The 21,950-nt window shown below is 38.5% G+C and overlaps 1 protein-coding gene across 7 annotated transcripts in view; it reads left to right on the top strand.

Annotated features, from left to right (window-relative positions):
* WDFY3 (WD repeat and FYVE domain containing 3) overlaps positions 1-21,950 on the top strand; it is a 286,019-nt gene that overhangs the window by 246,977 nt on the left and 17,092 nt on the right. For all 7 annotated transcript variants that reach the window (XM_066385911.1, XM_066385917.1, XM_066385914.1 and 4 more), the window contains 11 exons: positions 1,176-1,261; positions 2,777-2,857; positions 5,593-5,647; positions 5,909-6,028; positions 8,030-8,147; positions 10,007-10,113; positions 11,746-11,899; positions 17,362-17,453; positions 17,671-17,883; positions 19,682-19,829; positions 20,837-20,991. In XM_066385911.1, the coding sequence (XP_066242008.1) occupies positions 1,176-1,261; positions 2,777-2,857; positions 5,593-5,647; positions 5,909-6,028; positions 8,030-8,147; positions 10,007-10,113; positions 11,746-11,899; positions 17,362-17,453; positions 17,671-17,883; positions 19,682-19,829; positions 20,837-20,991 (1,329 nt within the window). The remainder of the gene's footprint in view (positions 1-1,175; positions 1,262-2,776; positions 2,858-5,592; positions 5,648-5,908; positions 6,029-8,029; positions 8,148-10,006; positions 10,114-11,745; positions 11,900-17,361; positions 17,454-17,670; positions 17,884-19,681; positions 19,830-20,836; positions 20,992-21,950) is intronic.

Genomic DNA, 21,950 nt, shown 5'->3' with positions numbered 1-21,950 from the left:
CCTTGATCGGCAGGGGGTGCTACAGCAGACCGAGTGACTCCTTGCTCAAGCCAGCGACCTTGGGCTCAAGCTGGTGAGCCCTGCTCAAGCCGGCGACCTCGGGGTCTTGAACCTGGGTCCTCTGTGTCCCTGTCTGACACTATGTCCACTGCACCACTGCCTGGTCAGGCGAATCTGCATTATTCTTTTTTTTTTTTTTTTACACAGAGACAGAGAGTCAGAGAGAGGGATAGATAGGGACAGACAGACAGGAACAGAGTGAGATGAGAAGCATCAATCATTAGTTTTCTGTTGCGACACCTTAGTTGTTCATTGATTGCTCTCTCACATGTGCCTTGACCGTGGGGCTACAGCAGACCAAGTAACTCCTTGCTTGAGCCAGCGACCTTGGGTCCAAGGTGGTGAGCTTTGCTCAAAGCAGATGAGCCCATGCTCAAACTGGCGACCTCAGGGTCTCGAACCTGGGTCCTCCACATCCCAGTCCAATGCTCTATGCACTGCGCCACTGCCTGGTCAGGCTGCATTATTCTTTAGAGTATTTCTTAAATTATTCTTTCAGTTCCATTATGTGAAAGACAAACTGACATCACACAGGTGCATAACTCTACATAATGCATCTCTCTTTTTAAAAAATACAGCCTAAACCCTGACCAGATACTCAGTTGGATCGTCCCGAAGCACAGAGGTTGCTGGTTTGATATCCCATCAGGGCACATACTGGAACAGCTCAATGTTCCTGCCTCTCTCTCTCTCTCCCCCCTCCTCTCTTGCTGAAACCAATTTTTTAAAAAGGAGGAAGCTATAATTACTTTTTTTTAAAAAAAGGAAAACCTAAAACTTGGGTGATCTCTAGCCATCCAAATCAACATTATGCTTGCCTTTTAATACAGAAATTTTATCTGCATTATAATTAAACAAAACTATAACTGCATAAGTATTTTACCATCATTCTATTATTAAATATTTTAGAAACAAACTGAAAACATTCACAACTAATTGGCTCTCTTTATTTTGTAATTGAACCTGCTGGGAATTTATGTGTCAGTGTTTATCAATGAGTTAACTTTTCAACACTGTAGAATTAATACTGGAACAGTTAATATATAACCTTATTTGTGTTTTTCTTAACGGTTATGTTCTCGAATCATTTCCGTTTTGTTCTTTGATCATTTTAGCCTATTGCTGTGGAAGTTTTCTCTGGAGATGGACGGAATTACCTCCTTGCTTTTCAGAAAGGAATTAGAAATAAAGTCTATCAAAGGTATTATTTATTAGGAGTACTTTATATGCTAGCATGGAAAGAGATGGGAGGGAAACCAGTACCAGTTTAGCTAGTTTTTTAAAATCTGGAATTTAATTAGTGAATTAATGTCTTTGAAAAAAATGTTATATTTTTGCCAACCTCTTAAAACATAATTCTTCTAACTAGCTTTTTTAATGATGCTATTTTATTTTGAAATGCTATTTTTTTCTTCTGGTAACTTATAGTTATCATCAAAATCTACTTTTGTAACTAAGTCCTGTGTCTCTAAATGTAAAAGGATGGTGAAACTGTAGCTTCAAAAATAATACTTCAGGTTAAAAATAGGCTTTCTTCATTTTTATGTGATGGATGGATTATAATGATGGATTTACAATAGAGAGACTGAGTTTCCTTAGAAATTACATTCATACTTTCTCTGGCCTTGGAAGGGAAGTTAGATATCTTCATCATTGAAAAAGTAACACAGCCAAATAAAACTGTTAATCTAATCTAACCAAATTGTCTTTTTGATAAAATATATTTAAATTTTACATTGTAAAAAACAGTACATATCATGACACTTGAAGATATTTCTGTTGGAAGTATAAATAATAAGGCTTTTGTGCACTGACCATAGCTAAAGAGATCTGCTCTTATTTGAAAGGTGGTACAGATCCTGCAAGCCCTCTACTAAGGGAAGTTTGTATTTAAGTTATTTCCATGAGAAAGGACTAATGCCAAGCAACACTGTTTATCATTGCAGTATAGTCATATTACCAATGAGCTAGAATCTGGGTGGTTCTTCAAATGAAGTGTTTGTACATGTTGGTTGGTAATTCAGAACTCTCTTCACAGATGGGCAGAGCTAACTTAGTACAGTGACTGAAATTTTAGTTATCTATTTTATTAATCTCTAAAGGTGATACTGTTTTCAAAGCTAGCAAATTATTTGCTATTCATAACTACATAGAAAGCATTCCAAGATGAATTTTTTTTCAGAGATATTTCTGTGTATATGCCGAATTCAAGGGTCACATTTATTCCAAGAATTTCTACATAATTCTCTTTGCCTTTTAAAAATGTATGTTGACATTGTAAGCAACTCCTAAAACAGTTTATCCGTGTCACATAAAGTTTCCTGTGTGTATCGTCATTTGTTTAGTGATGTGTCTGTTCTGTCTTGTTTAGCTGTCATAACTACTTGCTGTCATGTGCATATTTAGCTGTTAATCACTCTCTAGGACTTCACTACAGTAACTCGATTCCTGTGAATCAGTGTTGCAAGGCTTTTTCTGCCAGTAACATGGCAGCATATGAAAAAATCCAGAACGATCGATTTTGCTATGGACTTTTATTATTTGGCTTTGGAAGCCACCATCTTATCCTTTTTTGTATTCCCATTGCCTGCCAGTTATTGGAAAATGGAGGGGTAAATGTAAAAATTAAGACATAAATGAACTACCCATCCTTTCTTAAGCTCTTATTAGATCCTGACTGAGACTTCATTTCCAACTCTACATTTTAATACTCTAGGTTTTTGGCTGTAGTGCCATCTCTAACTGACAGTTCGGAGTCTGTGTCAGGACAACGGCCGAATACAAGTGTGGAACAAGGGTAGGTTTTTTGCTACTTGCATTATAATTTAATAGTGAAATTATGATGTTTGTATCAGGACAGTATTATTTAATATTTTTGATGAGTGTTTTTCCTTCCTGATGGTTGTACAAAATTATTTAATTACTGAAAACTAGAAGGAAAAAAAAATGTATGCACAACCACTCATGTCAAATCATTGCTCACCTTTTGATCAATTTCCTTGGAGTCTTTTAAGCATACATACATTCCTATATGCATAATTGAGTTCTGCTGTACAGATTTCTATTCTACTTCTTCCATTCAGTGTTACATGTAAATATTACCCATTTTAAAAAACTCTTTAGAAACATTACTTTTATTTGCTTCCTATTCATAATATGTATAAAACATTCTTTTATTTGCAGTTATTTCATTTTTTACCATGTGTTCTTGTTATAATAATGCAAATGTGACTCATTATTTTTTAGAATAAAATAAGATAAAGGGTATGAGTTGGAAGACTTTTGATACACAAAACCCCAACTTATTTTCCATAAAAATTATACACGTTTATATTTTACCATTTATGGATAAGTTTACTTGTCTCCATAAGATGCTTGTCAACTTTTTATATTTTTTAAAATTTTTACTGATTTTATAAAATGCTTTTTTAGTTTTTAAATGTGCATTTTTTTTATTATTAGTACCAGAGCTTCGTAAATGTTTGTTAGCCACTTAAGAATCATCATTTGTGAATTATCCATAATTTTGCCCATTTTTTTCCTGAGTTTTGTGGTGGTGGGGGGGTGGTTTGATGTTTTTTTTCTTTTCATTGTGATTTAATTGAAATATGCATTATATTAATTTCAGGTGTGCAGTGTCATGATTTGATATATATATTGTGAAATGACTAACAGTTTTGTATGGGATTTTTCTATAATGAATTATTCCTATCCTTTTCATATTTGTTGCAAATTACCCAGTTTTCCTTTTAATTTTGTTTTTTGACATTTAAATTTAAACTCTTTTTATTTGTTCATACTTGTCAGTGGTTTCTTGTGCTCTTTTCAGCTGCCTTTACTCTGAGGAAGTCCTTCTGGGTGATGTAGCCATTTTAAGAATCCAAATACCCACCTCCATCTACAGTCAGGGCTGTATTTCTTTGTAATGCACTGGAAGAGAAGCAGTGCTTTTGGGCTACAGATTAATTATTACAACATGCCAGAAAATGACTTAAAACTTTACTGGAGATCGTATAATTTGTAAAGAAAATTTGAGTTCATTCTATGTATTTCTCTTTAGGTGGTTACTTTCAGTTTTCCTTAGCTAAGATTGAGCACAAATATAAATGCTAAATACATGCTATTGTTAACCTCAGAAACACTGGTTTCTTTTTTTTAATTCAGTGAGAGGAGGGGAGGCAGAAAGACAGATTCCCACATATGCCCTGACCGGGATCCACACAGCAAGCCCACTAGGGGGCAGTGCTCTGCCCATCTTGGGCCATTGCTTTTTTGCAACCAGAACCATTTTTTAGCGCCTGAGGTGAGGCCATGGAGCCATCCTCTGTGCCTGGGGCCAACTGACTTCAGTCAAGCCATGGCTGCTGAAGGGGGAAGAGAGAGAGAAAAGAGAGAAGAGGGGCAAGGGTAGAGAAGTAGATGGGTGCTTCTTCTGTGGACCCTGACTGGGAATTGAACCCAGTACATTCACATGCTAGGCCAGCGCTCTACCACTGAACCAATCAGCCAGGGCCAAAACACAGATTCCTAATCGTTGATGTTGTTAATATAAATACAGGAAATGAAAGGCTTCCTTAGAGCACGTTTAGCCTAACTACTTGTAGTCAAATTTCTAGTACTTTTACCTGCTCAGATAATCTTCAACTTGCTATTTCATTGTTCTTGCTACTCTTTATGCTGAATTAGCAGTTCTTAAAGAACTTCTAAAAGCTCAAAGGCAAGAAGCAGAAACTCATTTCCAATTTTAATCTTCTTTCCAATTGTTCTCTTTCTTATAAAATTGAATATGATCACAGCTCTTCTTCCAGGGAGAGTATCCTCTACATTTAATTTTCCTAATGGGAAGAATTATCTAGAAGTGGAAGGTAATATCTGTATTGAGCTGAATCTATTTCCTTTCAGACAATAAAATATATAGTTAAGTATTTGCCTACTGGTTCAGTTACCACTTTACAATCTTCAAAGTATTAATTATCAATGTTATAAAGCTGTTAAGCCTAAAGAAGAGTTTTATAGCATTTTAGAAAAGGCTGCTATCAACAAAAATCCATAATTTTAAATACCCTGAATAGCAGTGACTTTCCTGTCAAAATACTTACATTTCCATTTACTTTTCCACATGTCTTTTAGGAAATATGCACACAGCTTTTATGGACAGAATACTGTGTATTATTTCAGTTATTTCAACTTAATGTCTTTATTCTTTGCGATAACCCACAGTAACAAATATATCCTACATCACATCCCAGGAGACACAACGTGAGTTAGAAAAAGTAAGACAAAATTCACTGAAAATACTTTACATTACTGTATATGATGCCTTCCAATATTCTGTTATTATCTTCAGTTTGATTCTGTATTATTTCATATTGCAAAATGCTGATTGCAACCCACTAAACAGATCTTATGACCCACTAATAGGTCCTTCGAAGTTTGAAAAACTCCTGGACCAGATGACTTAAAATTTTCAACTCTGTAATTAGTGAGATTCAAAATTCTCCTGCCTACAATTTAATTATTTATTGTTTTCAGATCTGGGTTGCTTAGCACTTTGGTTGGAGAGAAGTCTGTCACTCAGAGATGGGAGGTAAGCTAAATGAAAACGTAAGCGTACTTTGTCATTTGTGGTTCGATAGTGTAAGTCATACACTTAAAAGCACTTTAATAACCCATAAAATATGTACCATAGAAAAAAATGTCTTGTATTTGTACTTTATAGAAAAAGTTTTAATGTTCTGAAATCAATAAGAAATTGTCCTTTACCTCATTTTGCATATAACATTTTAAGCGTGAACATAGTGGAGATAATTGATTGCTCTAAAATGGACCTTTATTTATCTTTCCCAAGAGAGGTGAAATCAGTAACTTCCAGTATCTGATGCACTTGAACACTTTGGCTGGCAGATCGTATAATGATCTCATGCAGTATCCTGTGTTCCCTTGGATCCTTGCAGATTACGACTCAGAGGTAAATCAAATCATTTTGTGTAAGTAGAAGACATTTTCAGAAGTAATTAAGAGATACTGCAGTGGCTGAATGTTTTACTTGCTTTATGGTTTCAAGTTCTCAACAGGCACTTATTCCAGGTTGAGAAGAGCTTTAGCTTGGACTTATACAAAATTATACAATTTCTTGGTATTAATTCATAACATCTATTTGGTTTCCTTAAGTGCTAATTAATTTATATTCACTGGTGGATGTCTCTCTGTTCTCTACACTGCAGCCAGTTTCAGAAACACAAATCTAATTGAGTCATCCCTCGGTTTAAAATGATTCAGTGAATCATCATCATGATTTGGGGAGAATTTAAAAACCTCAGTACTATGCCCTTTACAGTGTAGCTCCTACAAGTCTATCCTTCATTCACTCCTATATTTGCTATTGTGGATTTACCCTGTTGGTCTCCCTGGCATATCTCAGTAGCTCTGCGCACGCTGTGCTTCTGGATTGGAATTCTCCCCAGTACTTGTGCACATCTCTCCTGTGTGCAGATTCACCTGGCTAGCTCCATGTCACCAGGCAAGACACATGCAAGTATCAACTGTGGGGAGACTCTGTCCTCTCTTCCTCTGTTCACACACTGCCTTGAAGCTGTTCATGGTACTGTCTTTTACATGTGTTACAATCAGACTCTACTCACCTGTGAGGCCCTGGAGTAAAAGAACTGTCTTATGTTTCTCCCAGTTTCCACCCTCTAGAACAGTGGTCCCCAACCTTTTTTGGGCCACGGACTGGTTTAATGTCAGAAAATATTTTCACGAACCAGCCTTTAGGGGGGGGACGGATAAATGTATCACGTGACCGAGACAAGCGTCAAGAGTGAGTCTTAGACGGATGTAACAGAGGGAATCTGGTCATTTTTAAAAAATAAAACATCATTCAGACTTAAATATAAATAAAACGGAAATAATGTTATTTATTCTTTCTCTGTGGACCGGTACCAGTCCGTGGCCCGGGGGTTGGGGACCACTGCTTTAGAATACTATGATACTGGTACTTAATATACACTTTAATGTTTGTTGAATTAACCAAAAAAATATTAATGAGATATTTTGTGTATAGATTTTGAGCGGACAAATGTACTAACTTGACTTAAATTTATAAATGTAGATCAGTTACACCTGCCAGAGACTTTTAAATTACAAATTTGGCAAAATTTGGTCAGTCATGATGTCCTATAAAAAGAATACAAATTAAATATCCCACAAGAGCATATTTTAAATTTCTACTTTTAAATCCTCAGGAGGTAAATATATTAATTTTTTAATATACTGCTCACAAAGAATAGGGGATATTTTATCTTCATATTCATTTTGAAATATCCTCTAATTTTGTGAACAGTATATATGAGTTAGGTCAATTAGAGATGAGCCTTTAAAATAATCTGTGGTAGACTGAAAGAGTCCGTCTCCGTCGGAAGTCACTTGATCTGATCTGATGGTGTCTTTTAGAGGTGAACAGACTTCTGGGTGCTCTACTTTATTTCCCTTCTAGTCACCTCCAAGGAGGAAATGCTCAGAAGTGAGGTTAGAGTGAAACAGGAGGAGAAGAGAACAGAAAGGAGACTTGATCCTCCAGTTTTGTTAGTGACAGAGGATAAAGATGGATTGTAGCCTTTGTGTCCACAGTCTCCTGCACAGTCTCCTGCTGTCCCCTAACCAAGGCTGGGGAGACTCTTCCCTTCTCCCCCCCCCCCATCTCCCGATATGGATCCTGAGTATGAACTCTGTGAACACTTAATTTCCAAAGCAGTTGTCTTCAGACTGAAGCCATTAACAAACTGCCATGTGTCTCTCTGAAAATTGTGAATAACCAGTCAGTACACAGCATTGTGTTGGGGTCCAGCTCTGCCAGTGTAACCCCACAGTTACAAGTCGTGGTTGTCTGCTATAACCACCGTGTCTATGTGGGTGAGAGTAGAGGATGTATATATAGTAATGTGGAAGTGGGTTTTGTTTTGTATTTTAGGAGGTAGATCTTACTAATCCCAAGACATTTAGAAACCTGGCTAAGCCGATGGGAGCACAGACAGATGAACGATTAGCTCAATATAAGAAGCGGTATAAAGATTGGGAAGATCCTAATGGTAAGTAATTTCTCTTGTCATTAGACTTTGTACCTGTTTTCAAAAGTAAGCCATTATTCAGTGGTCTGACATGCTTGCATCTTTCCCTAAATTGCTTATATATCATCACCTTTATATATGTTGTATCTGCACATGTCTATACAACCATCAGAGTAGAAAATCAGGTTTTGCAAGCCAACTGATGGCCATGCTTAAAAGAGATTTTTTAGTTAGGTTGTCAGGTACTGTCGAAAAATTAAAGAGGTCTGCTGTGTGTAGGGGAGGCATTCTCCATAATAACATGCCTTTATTTTGAATCATATTTAGGCCAAGAACTACACTTTTATTTATTGACTGTCTTTATGGACCACTTTTGTATTAAAAAAACAAAGGGAGGCCCTGGCCAGTTTGCTCAGTGATAGAACATTGGCCTGGCATGTGGATGTCCTGGGTCTGATTACTGGTCAGGGCACACAGGAGAAGCAACCCTTGGCTTCTACACCCCTCCACCCATCTTCATTCCCTCCCCTTCCCCCACTGTCCCCTCCAACCCCACTGCAGCCATGACTTGATGGTTCAGGCAAGTTGGCCCTGGGCACTGAGGATGGCTCCAGTGACCTCTGTCTCAGGTGCTAAAAATAGCTCAGTTGTAGAGCAACAGAGCAAAGTTCCAGACAGAAAGAACATTGCCTTTAGGTGGCTTGCTGGGTGGATCCCAGTTAGGGCTCGTATGGGAATCTATCTCTCTGCCTCCCCTCCTCTCACTTAATTTAAAAAAATTAATTTCCCTGGCCTGTGGTAGAACAGTGGATAAAGTGTTGGCCTTGAATGCTGACATCACTGGTTCAAAACCCTGGACTTGCTGGATCAGGGTACATACAACAAGCAAGCAGTGAACAACTGAAGTGAAGCAACTGTGAGTTGATACTTCTTACTAGCACCCTATCTGTAAAATCAATAAATAAAATCTTCAAAAAAAATGAATTGACTACTTTCTGAAACACTGTTCAGTTCACTTTTTATTTATTATGTTTAAGGTTTATCATGTGTACCCCACAAACAAGAAAAACAAAGGGAAAAAAAAAACCTAAGCCTACCAGTATCCCCTATATGGACTCTTCTTTCCCCTTGCCAAGAATAGTAATAAAAATTGCATAATATTTATAGACAATTTAGAAAAATGCAGCAATACAGAGCCAGAAGCTAATGAAAAGTGTAAGTCAATAAATAGTCATGCTTTAGTGGAAATGGTTTGCTTTTAAGGGTTATTATTACCATAAGCTTCAAAACACGAATTGCTAGATATGCTAGGTTTGGGGGAAAAGGCATTGAATGATATTTGCTTTTGATAACTGCCAGATATGTAAGAAGTGAGGGGTAACAGTGTCATCATAAAGTTTTCATGCTACAAATGCCAGCAGTAAGTGTGTCAGTGTCATAGTTGTCACACATATCCGCATTTTCAAGCTTTTTTTTTTCTAGTAGAGAAGGAGAGGCAGAGACAGACCCCCACATGTGCTCCGACTAGGATGCACCCAGAAAGCCCACTAGAGGGTTATGCTCTGCCCATCTGGGGCCATTATTCCCATTGCTCAGTAACAGAACCTTTTTATTTTTGCACTTGAGGGGATGCCAACTTTGCTTGAACCAATTGAACCATGGCTGCAGGAGGGGAAGAGAGAGAGAGAGAGAAAGGAGGAGGGGTATAGAAGCAGATGGGTGCTTCTCCTGTGTGCCCTGACCATAATCGAAACCAGGAAGTCCATGTGCTGGGTTGACACTACCACTGAGCCAACCGTCCAGGGCATGTCAAGCCTATTAATATCAACTTTTTCTTTTATCTTCTTTTGTTTTCAATTATGCTATAATTTTTTGAACAGGGGAAACTCCAGCCTACCACTATGGGACTCACTATTCCTCCGCAATGATTGTGGCTTCATACCTGGTGAGGATGGAGCCTTTCACACAGATATTCTTAAGGCTACAGGTAAAACTCTAAATTTAGAATTTTTCCATTTTATGCAAGCCTTCTTTCTATTTAAAATTGTTGGTTTTTTTAAAAAAAAAACATTGTTATCTTGCCTTATAAGAAGACTTGTGATGATTCGGTCACAAAAGTAATCAAAATTAAAGGGGAATTTTTGCTGGACCGAAACCAATGAGCAAACTCTAGAATTAATTTATGATAAACAAGCGCCACAGTCCTTCAGTCAAGTAAGCAAGTAGAATGTGCTTTCTAGCCCCAGAAATTCAGTTCAGCCTTAACTGGCTGAAATCAACTCAACAAACATTTTTTTTTTAAGTGTGGCTCATTTACTGTCTTTTTTTTACTAGAATTGCTTTTCTCCAGATTCTCTTTCATTTTTTCAGACAGCTCCAGGTGCTCGGAGGACTTTAGTGAATAAAGACAAAAGCCCTGCCTTGTGGAGCTTACGTCACCAGGGTAGGCAAAAGTAGGTTTACAGTTGTGAATGTGCCCGTTTACCCTGAGTTAATAAAGCTACTGCAGTAATCAGAACCTGCGTGTCTTCTTCCATAAGACAACTGTAAACCTCCTTTTGCCCACCCTTATATTTTGGTCAAGGGAACCAGACAAGCAAAATAAGTATATTGCCCAGTGTTTTAGAATGTGATAAATGCTATCAGAAAATTATAGGTCAGGGAAAGGGGAATTGGAAGTGCAGGAATGAGAGATGAGGTGGGATGGGAGGGTTATGATGCTGTTTTAAAGAGTGGTCAGAGAAGGTCTTTTTGAAAAGTTGACAGCCAAACAAAAATTTAAAGAAGGTGAGGGAGTTACACTGGTATCTGAAGAAAGTGTGTTCTCTAGAGTAGACAAAAGGAACAGCCCACCCAAGGGCCCTCGGACAATATACCACCACTACGTCAGTTGTACGCCAGAAATATTTGGGGAGCAGCAAGGAGGCCAGTGTATCTGAAGCAGAGTGAGTGTAGGGAAAAGTCCTGAAGGCCAGATCGTGGCAGGCCTTGATGGCCATTGAGTGGTCTTCGGCATTTTCCCACAGTGAATTTCATCACAGAGACAAATACTGTTTACTTAAACAGCATAGGGAGCTTGGTTGAGGAAAAGGGTGGTGTATCTGTGAGGCTGTGTAAGCCAAAGAAATCCCATTTTTATTTCAAATTGTTTTATCTGTATCTTTCTGATTACTTTCTTATTTCTCCACTTAATTCTCATTGGTGTGAGAACTTTAGCATTATTTATGAAATCATGTATATAACTTGAACATCTCCAACTGTGAATGCCTACATTATGGTCTTTAAGAGCATCATCAAGATGTGGAAGAATTCCTATTCCTTATTGTCTTGCCTCTCTAAAAATTATTTTTTAAAATACTTTTTAATGTCTTCACATTTGGATTTCACTTTGATTACAAAACAAATACATTGAGTGCCCCTTGTAAGGAATACCCCAAAAGAGAATAAGATTAGTTTTCTTTATGTGATCATTTAAAATGTTGTGTATTTGACATAAAATGATAGGAAAAGGAAAATTCACCAAACATTCATTTAGTATTTTCAAGCCCTTGCGCTTGATAGAAGCTGTGAGGTGGGAGTGGTTCACTAACAGAGAGGTGCCCTCTCCCTCTGCCCACAGGGGGGCCACTTCGACCTGGCTGACCGGATGTTCCACAGTGTGCGGGAGGCCTGGTATTCAGCGTCAAAGCACAACATGGCAGATGTAAAAGAACTGATCCCAGAATTTTTTTACCTACCAGAATTCCTCTTCAATTCCAACAACTTTGATCTGGGTACGTAGCACTATGGCACAATCTTAGAAACGTCCAGGAAGAGACTTATAGAAATAAGTCGCTTTTCTGAAGATTGTCTGCAGTGCCACTGACAAGATGTCCTTGTGATTTTGGCTACTGCTATTTACTATAATTGGGTGTCTGTGATTAAATATGCAGAGTAAAATATACTGTTCACAAAAATTAGGGGATATTTCAAAATGAATATGAAGCGTTAAAAAAGCATTTGATTTTTTTTTTTTTAATAAACAAGAACATCAGGAAAGCAAACTCCAAGTCGAAGAAAGTTGTTCGATTATGCAGATGAGATGCAAAACTAACTTTTATTTCATTGGTGAAAATGCACTATACAAAAGGCTGAAAGTACTGGAGTATCTGCATGTTCCCTGATCCCCTAATTTTTGTGAGCAGTGTAGCTGTTTCAAACCTAGAGTCTGAGAAATGTTTAGAAACTGACACAGATTACATCTACTAGTCAGAATATTGGTATTTCAGTGAAAACAAAGATGAGCTTAAAAATTTATTTGAAAATTGTTACAATTGAAACCCATTAATAACCAAGAGTGGTATATCCAAATTTTCATGTATTATTTCAGTCTTTTGTATCACTTGAGACATTCTCAGCTTACTTCCTAATATGTTTTAAAATTAAAATTTCAGAATAACTTTAAGTGAATTTCTTCCCTTGATCCTATTAGGCTACTGTTTTCTAGAAAAAGGGGATCAAATCAACATTTATAAAAAGGACAAAAATTTCACCAGTGCTCTCTTCCCAGTTTGTTGTCTGGCAGTTACAGGAAGTTGACTTGACTTGGTTACAGCTACTTGGAACACAGATTGCTGATCTGTTTCTGGTTATTTCTTTTAAAACATATCTGAATTTCATTGTTTCCACTATAGGATTTCCCTGCCAGTTATTGTTCTGTTTTATATTTTTTTATACCTCGTACTTTATACTGTATTTGAGTTCAGCATATAAGTCATTACTATACTACCCCAAAATGTTTTGTTAACATAAAACTTAGAGAACTACTCATACCTAATCATTCGAGTGGTTTTTCTTTTTAAAATTTTTTAAAATAATTTTTACTTATTTATCGGCAGCCCTAACTTTGTGAAATTATAGCTCCAGGTCCAATGGGAAAGATAATGAGACTCGGTTTCCCCAGCAAAAGTCCTGAAATTGAGTCTCATTACCTCTGACTGGGCCTAAAGCTCACCCTAGACACCAAGTTGTAGGATTATAGTGATGGTTCCTGGAAGGAATAGAATCTATGATAAACAAGGAAAACAGCAAATGTGTACACAGCGATTGACTATGGCTGCACATTAGTGTTATGTTCACTTACCGTCCTCCTTTGGAGAGTGTTTTCTATTTCCTAAGGACAGCACTTCACTCCTTTTAAAATGACAAATATGGAAAAGTACAGGAAGAAAGAGATACACTCAACCTTCTAGAAATATTGAATCCGTTATAATAATCTATGTTGCCAAAGTTTCATCCAGCTACTTACAAACTCAACCAAATGCTCCAATTTCAAATAAGTACCTTTGTCACACTCACCTTTATAACAAATCATCTTTCTTCCATGAAATCTCAGACTTTATAAAACACTATTTGCATACAAGACCTAAAGCCATAAATCTTTAAGAGAAAAACATAAGGTTAAATCTACATGATCTTGTATTTGGCAATGGCTTCTTAGATAGGATATCAAAAGCACAAGCAGCAACAACAACAAAAAAGGTAAATTGGAATTGATCAAAATTTAAAACTTCTGCATTCAAAGGCATTATGCACGAAGTGAAAAGAAAACTAGAGAAATGATATATATTTACAAATGATATATCTTATGATTCAAAACCCTGAGGTTACCAGCTTGAGTGCAGATGCACTGGTTTGAGTGCAAGGTCACTGGCTTGAGTGTGGAATCATAGACATGACTCCATGGTCGCTGGTTTGAGCCCAAAGGTCGCTGGGTTGAAACCCACGGTTGCTGGCTTGAGCAAGGGGTCACTGGCTCAGCTGGAGCCCCCCAGTCAAGGCACTTATAAGGAAGCAATCACTGAACAACTAAGGTGCCACAACAAAGAATTGATGCTTCTTGTCTCTCTCCCGTCCTCTCTCACTTAAAAAAAAAAGTTTTAATAGATATTTCTCCAAAGAATTTAGTCAAATCAATTAGTCAAAGAAATTAATCCAATAAGCACATGAAAAATGTTCAATATCAATAGTTATTAGGGAAATGCAAATCTAAACCACAATGAGGTGTCACTTTACTTTTATTTTTTTATTTGTTTTTAATTTTATTCATTTTTAGAGAGGAGAGAGAGAGGGAGAGAGAGGAGAGAGACAGAGAGAGAGAAGGGGGGAGGAGCTGGAAGTATCAACTCCCATATGTGCCTTGACCAGGCAAGCCCAGGGTTTCGAACCGGCAACCTCAGCATTTCCAGGTCGACGCTTTATCCACTGCGCCACCACAGGTCAGGCAGTCACTTTACTTTTAAGTGTGACTTACAATGAAAGCAAAATGCACACTAACAGAAAATACCAAGAACTGGCAAAGATGTGGAGATATTAAAACCCTTCTACATTGCTGATAAGAATGTAACATAGTTCAGCCTCTGTGGGAAGCAGTTTGGTGGTTCCACATGAAGTTAAACATAGAATTACCATATGGGCCCTGGCCAGCTGGTTCACTGGATAGAGTGTCAGCCCTGCGTGTGGACGTCCAGGTTCAATTCCTGGTCAGGGCACACAGGAATAGCAACTATCTGCTTCTCCCCTCTTTCTCCTCCCACAGCCAGTGGCTCAGTTGGTTCAAGTGTCGACCCCAGGCACTAAAAATAGCTCAGCTGATATGAGCATCGGCCCCAGAAAGGGATTGCTGGTGGATCCCAGTAGAGATGAATGCGAGAGTCTATTTCACTATCTCCCCTCCTCTCACTTATATATCCAAAACAACTGAAACAGGGAATCAAATACAGGAAACCCGCATGTTCAAAGCAGCACTGTTTACAATAACCAAATGGCAGAAACAGCCCACGTGTTTATCAATAAGGAAACAAATTGTGGAACATGCATATAATGGAGTATTATTTAGCCATAAAGTATGAAGTGCTGATAAACACTGTAACGTGGGTGAACTTCATGCCAAGTGAAAGAAGACAGACACAGAAGGAATTATTTATGATTCCATTGATGTGGAACACCTGGAACAGGTGGTTTCCAGGAATGGGGATGGGGGAGTGAGAAGAATGGGAGCAACTACTTAAAAGTACAAGGTTTCTTTTTAGGGTGATGAAAATGTTTTGGGACTAGAGAGGTTATGATTGCAGAACACTGTAAACATACTAAATGCCACTGAATTTTTTACTTTAAAATAGTTAATTTTATGTTATGTGGATTTCCCCTCAATAAAAGAAAGCAATAAAACACAGTTTGCCTCTTTGCCCAGAGAAGAGAGTAAATGGTTTAAAAGCAAAAGCCACTTAGGTCTTTTCCCTACTTCTGGAATGAGTAACATTCGTTCCTGGTCTTTTTTTTTTTTTTTTTTTTTTTTAAGATTTATTGATTTTAGAGAGAGGAGAAAGAGTGAGCAACAGAAACGGGGGATGGGGAGAGGAGCAGGAAACGTCAACTCATAATGTGCCTTGACTGGGCAAGCCAGGGGCTTCGAACCACGCCCCCAGTGCTGCAGTCTGACGCCTTATCCACTCTGCCACCACGGGTCAGGCAGTCCTCCGTCTTCTTGTCCTCAGACCGTTAACTATATGTGGATGGGAGTTGCAGAGTGGCAGAATTAGGTAGACCACAAGTTTTCCATAGACTATATTCCCTTTAAATGTAGATGGTGCTGATTAAATACAGTTATATCACATAATTATTTAGGGATTACAAGCAAAATTTTGAAAAGTAGATAATATCTGAAATAGCCTGAGAATTGTGACTTGCTTCTCATTTTAAAAAATTAGTCCTGGAGAACATTTCACGGGGACAGGAGTGAGGGTGTGAAGGGTGGGAGTGGTTGTAATGACTTGGTTATGTTTTTTTTGAGTCATATGGTAATTGTTCCAACCAAGTCAAGACATTGTTTTAAATATTAAACTAATTTTTGTATCTCTCGCTTACTGTCACATTTTTAATAAGCCATCAAATAAAAATGATGAAAACAAAATTGTTTCTAAGGGAAATATTTTTATTGGCCCTTACTTGGAACTGTCTTTATGTTCCAAAATCAGAACAATTGCACTTCTCTATGAAAATTCCTAATACAACTGTTTATCTAACCAACTACTGTTAAGCGAGTAAGGTAGCCGTATTGTTTATAGAGTCATTTTTTACAATGATCATCTGATTTGTACTTAGGAAAACTGTGAGCTAAAGTTAGCTGTTTGGTGTTGTTTTTAAAAAAAAAAAATGAGAATAATAATCTGTTTCCTTAGATTCCAGTTTGATTTAATGTGTTTTGTTATGGATAGATTCCATTGCAGAAAGTTTCTTTAATATCTTAGAGATTATCTGGATATTACTTAAGATAACAACATATTATTTCAAGAATACATTAAAATAACCAAAATACGTGGAATAAATACCACTTGGTGTATATTATGACAACTTGATGTTTTTGTTTCTGCCAGGTAGCCCCTTAGTCGTTCCAAATGTTTTTTTCTGTTAAATAATACACTAACAGCAAAACATTGTATTTTATGTTTTATTTCTTTAATGAGAATCTTTGCTGCAATATATGTATCAATTCTACAGAGTTCTCCGAAGAATTTAAGAGTCAGAAATATGAGAAGCCAGATGTTTCCCAATATCTCAAGGAGACAGTGGTTCTTTCATTTTCTCTTAAGTGAGGAGAGCAAACTGGAAGTTACTGAGGGATGAGGTATTCTTTCAGTAACCCCCTTCAGGGGAATGCCGGAATTTTAAAAAAATATTAAGACAAGGAATGCAATACTAGTTACCTTCTGATGACTCACCGAGCTTTAAGCTGGAAATGCTTAAAAAAGGAAGAGTTTAGAGAAATATTAATGATTTTCCAAATGAGCCATCCATCCTAAGGGAATTGAAAGGTTTTTCCAAACTCAAAACAGTAACTCCGTAAAATTTTTCATTAAAGACTCCTGTGGTCAGTGAAATTTCAGACGTGTGTCTAATATCCCTCCTAGAAAAGAGCAGTGCAGGAAAGAAACACATTCAGCTCTGCGTAACAGCATTTCTCGAAGTCCTTTGACCGGAGCACCCCTCAGTTTTGCTAACACTTAATAAACCTCTCTGAAGAAGCGCAGTAAGGAGCAGTCTCAGGGAAATATCAGAGTAGATAATCTCTGAGGGTCCTTTCTGGTGCCAAGATTTCATATTTCTGATCATCTAAACCCACAATTTCTCTGTTACTTTAACATGAAGTTATTTATATATTTTTTCCATTTTCTTTTTAATGTTTCCAACTTTACAGGGTGTAAACAGAATGGCACCAAGCTTGGAGATGTTATCCTTCCACCCTGGGCGAAGGGGGACCCACGGGAATTCATCAGAGTCCACCGAGAGGTAATGGGAGGACACTTGGCAGTTGAACTTGAATTTCATGGGTCACTGACCACAATACAAAGAGAGGACCTTGAACAATGTATCACCCATTTGGTCAAGTTACTAATATTATTTTTATGATTTTTAGTTATGGTTCCTATTGACAACTGACCGGTTCTACTTTCTGAAAAATTAATAAATGTCAGCCAGTGACTGAACTTTTGTTTTGAAATTACAGGCTTTGGAATGTGATTATGTGAGTGCTCATCTGCATGAATGGATTGACTTAATCTTTGGCTATAAACAGCAAGGCCCTGCTGCAGTGGAGGCTGTAAATGTCTTCCATCATCTGTTCTATGAGGGTCAAGTAGATATCTACAACATAAATGACCCACTGAAGGAGACAGCCACCATAGGGTTCATTAATAACTTTGGTCAAATTCCTAAACAGGTATGGATGCTCTTACCATCAGTGTTCTCTGTTTCATTTTTAAGCTCTGGAATATTTCTTCCGATGATTAATGACCATATAATATAATAAAATACAGACTGAGTTTTCAGTAAAGAAGCATAAATATAACCCAGTAGGTTCCAAGACTTGTTTTCTCTTCCCTTTTACATACAAACAAATAGAGATTTTGTTGTTCAAAGAGGATTTTCCCTCACAGACTTGGGCGAGACCTGGCAGGGGTCTGGAGAGCACAGTCAGGAAAGCAGGTGGGACTGGGGCCGCAGTGCGCAGAGATGGCTTTCACTTTGAAGCCAGTAATAAGCCAGTGCTGAGTTTTATCAGAGGAACGACATGAGCATATCTAGGACCACGTAGGGAGCTCTTACAGTAAGTGGTTCAGGGAACAGGTGGTGGTGGTTTGAATTAAAGAGGTATGATAAGTGCTATGATGTGAGACTGCCTGCCGTGGGCGTGGGCCGGCCCTGCATCAGCCGCTCTAACCACCTTCAATAATGAGCAAACCTCCGTTAAGAGACTCCCTCTCTTCTCTCAGCCCCACCATCCTGGGCACACCTGGAGGGCGGGATGCACCAGAGTAACCAGCACTGTGGAGAAGGCTTTGCTGGGCCATTCAGAGCACCCACTTTCCCTAAGTCCGTGGCATCTAACACTTTGCCCCTGACTGTACTTTTCTGTTCCTGCTTCAGTTATCTCTCCAGGACTCCCTTTTTGTAGGTTTCAAGGGCTGACAGTTGGGAACACAGAACAATGGCTAGTCTTTGTACGTGGAAAAGCTGTGAAAGACAACAGGACAGCCTGTAACTGCACCATTCACAGTGCAGTCTGTCTCCCAGTGAAGGAGCCCGGTTGACTTTTAAAGTGTAATGCTTGTTGCAAACACTAACCACAGCAGAGGATTCTTAGTTAAACCTTTCATTTTTTTCTGAGGGTTATAGGCACAGAAACTATGTTTCATACCTTCTGGGAAAAAGTATTTTGAACAACAATAAAAAATCAAGATACATGCATTGTTGCAGGATTTTTGTTCCCACATTTGAGTATAAGAGGCCAGCAGTCTGGAAGATAGAGTCTGAATAATAATATATTTCTTCTAGAAATAAAGAGCAGAGATGCCAAAGATTTTTTCTTTTTTCCTTTACAACATCAGAAAGTAAAAATAAGGCAATAACATTCACACTTTCAGCAAATTAGTTACACCTAAAAGAGACCAAAATGATGTTGCACAGAGAAAGGCATGCTGAAGCCAGAAATAGCCCAATTAAACAAAATCTACTTGCCTTTGGAGCACAGAATAGTGTCGAGCTGTAAAGAATTGGTTAATTTTTAAACATCACTGAAAAATAATTGTCACTTGCCCTGGCTGGATAGCTCAGTTGGTTAGAGCATCATCCCTTAAATACAGAGGTTGCCAGGGCACATACAGGAACAGGTCAATATTCCTATTTCTCTCTCTCTAAAATAAATAAAAATTTTAAAAACATACAAAAATAAATAGTCACTCGGCTGTATTTTGAGTAGACTAATTGACTCTGGAAAAGTTACTATGAAATTATTGTAACATGATGATAACTCAAGCATAGCATCATAGTCCTGTCCCTACTTACCAAGGTATGAGATTGCTGGCAACCTCTGAGCCTCTTTGAATTTCTTTCCTCAAATGCAATAATACAGCACCTGCTGGTTGTCATAATACGTAAGTGAAATAACATAATACCTGGCATATAATAGGGCTGAATAAATACTAGCTTATGTTATGTGTCACCTTCTCTCATCTCAGTTATTTAAGAAACCTCACCCACCAAAGCGAGTAAGGAGCCGACTCAATGGAGACAATGCAGGGATCTCTGTCCCACCAGGATCTACAAGTGACAAGATCTTTTTCCATCATCTAGACAATTTGAGGCCTTCTCTAACACCCGTAAAAGGTAAGATAATGGGAAATAACCTTTTGACTTACGATTCTGTGGGATTATTTAACAATCCTAGTTGAGCAGTAACGACTTTGCTTCTTGACAGTAATACAATTTTGTAGTAAGTGCTGTATTTCTTGTGTTAAATTACCAAATACTTGTTAGATTTTCTCCTTTTACTTTTCTGTTCTTTCCTTTTTTGTTTTTTGGTTTTTTGACCTTTTGAGTTTTGCATCAAAAAGAACCAAAATAGTTTCTTCCCCCACTAAGATAGTAAAAACTAAAATACCAACTCTTATAGCTCAACTTGTATGTATATAGAAAAACTCCTGTCACCTTCATTTATACATGTTCTGCCAATTTAGAAATAATGGTAAGAAAACTTCATTTTTAACATACCAATTAAAAGCTTTTCTGAGGTTTCTGAAAGTACCGTTTCAAGTGAATTTTTCCCTTTTAGGATAAAAATAAAATATTTTGAAAAGTCTTGAAGTTGTCATCCAAAGAATCCAAATATTGGCACTTCAAAGTCTGGTTAATTGGATTGGCCCCTGGCCCCTGGCTCGGGCCGTTTCCTTCCTTACACAGACGTCAGCCTGTGCCAGCTCTGATCACTGCCCAGCAATGATTCTGGAGCACTGGTCTGGTTTGCTCTAACCAGAGAGGTGCTGAAGGTGAAGATTGGTTGAAAGCCTATGTGTGGCATGCTGGAGCGCAGGCCACATCGCTCTGTGCAGCCCTGGGATCGGGAAGGCAGGCCTAATTGCTGGGAGCCAAACCCAAGTCCCAAAGCACAGCGAGGCCAGAGGGAAGCCCTGAGGAACACTGGTGTGGGTCAGCATCCGCCCAGCAGGGTTGGGGAGATGGAAGAGCCAGACTCTGCTTCTGAGTTCATACTGTCCTAATGGGGGGTGTCAGTATGCTTGATTTGTACGAATATTTGAGATTACTTACCATCCTGTATGGAATAATGAAGTTAATTCTTCCTGCCCCTTTGGTAATTATTTATTTTTTTTATATAGAACTCAAAGAGCCTGTGGGACAAATCGTGTGTACAGATAAAGGCATTCTTGCTGTAGAACAGAATAAGGTGCTCATCCCACCACTCTGGAACAAAACCTTCGCTTGGGGCTATGCAGACCTCAGCTGCAGGTTGGGAACCTATGAGTCAGACAAGGTGTGCATATTTTCACTCATTTCATCTTACTCTTTCGTGGCTGGGTATCCTGCTTATGGCGGTGGGAAGAGCTCAGGCCAAGCGCTTTTCAGCTGTTCCTTCAAGGCCCAGAAAAAGAGAGCTCTCTCCTTAGATCAGGATAAAGGAGGCAGTGGACAAGTCACGTTTCTTACAGAGCAAGCCCCTTTTGGAAAGTTGTATTCTAGGCCCTAGAATCTAGGGAATAGTGGTTTTCCTCTCCCTCAAATAGTTCTTCCAGGACGTCCTAGCCAGCCAGGTAATCAGCATTTCTTCCAGCCAGAAGAGCCTCTTTTTGATGAGTCACCATCTGGCCCATTTATCATTTTAGTACTTTTTTTTTTTTAAGATTTATTGGTTTTAGAGAAAGGAGAGTTGGGGGGGGGGGGATGGGGAAGAGTGGGTAACATCGACTCATAGTAGTTGCTTCTCATATATGTCTTGACCGGGCAAGCCCATGGCTTCAAACTGGAAACCCCAGCATTCCAGCTCAATTCCTCATCCACTGCCACCACAGGTCAGGCGCATTTTTGTACTCTAAATGGCTAGCAGAAGACCTGTTACCCCACCCTCCAGGAATTAGCATCCACTGTTTTGAGTCCCATACAGTACGTATCTTTTGGGAGAGACTGTGTAGTGATCCTTTGTGCCCTGCATCCGCCCTGTGACAGGCCCCTCAGAATGCAAGAGGGATGTGGTGGCACAGATCTGCACGTTGCACTGGGACACATTTAGTCACATTTGCATCTGCAGCACTTGTGCTTTCCTTTTGTGTTGAACTGGCTTTGGCAAGCACGTCCGTCCACCAGATTGTCCCAGCATCTTACAGAGTATCGCACAATGTGAATATCATTTTTCTGGACCAAGAAACTGGAGGCCCCCATTATGGTTTTCAGCAGCCACTATAATTAGGAGGATGCAGAGGTAGTTCAGAGTAGAGC

The sequence above is a fragment of the Saccopteryx leptura genome, chromosome 5 (assembly GCF_036850995.1).
Source record: "Saccopteryx leptura isolate mSacLep1 chromosome 5, mSacLep1_pri_phased_curated, whole genome shotgun sequence".
In the NCBI taxonomy this organism is placed as follows: Eukaryota; Metazoa; Chordata; class Mammalia; order Chiroptera; family Emballonuridae; genus Saccopteryx; species Saccopteryx leptura.
This window is presented reverse-complemented; position numbering and strand designations above follow the sequence as displayed.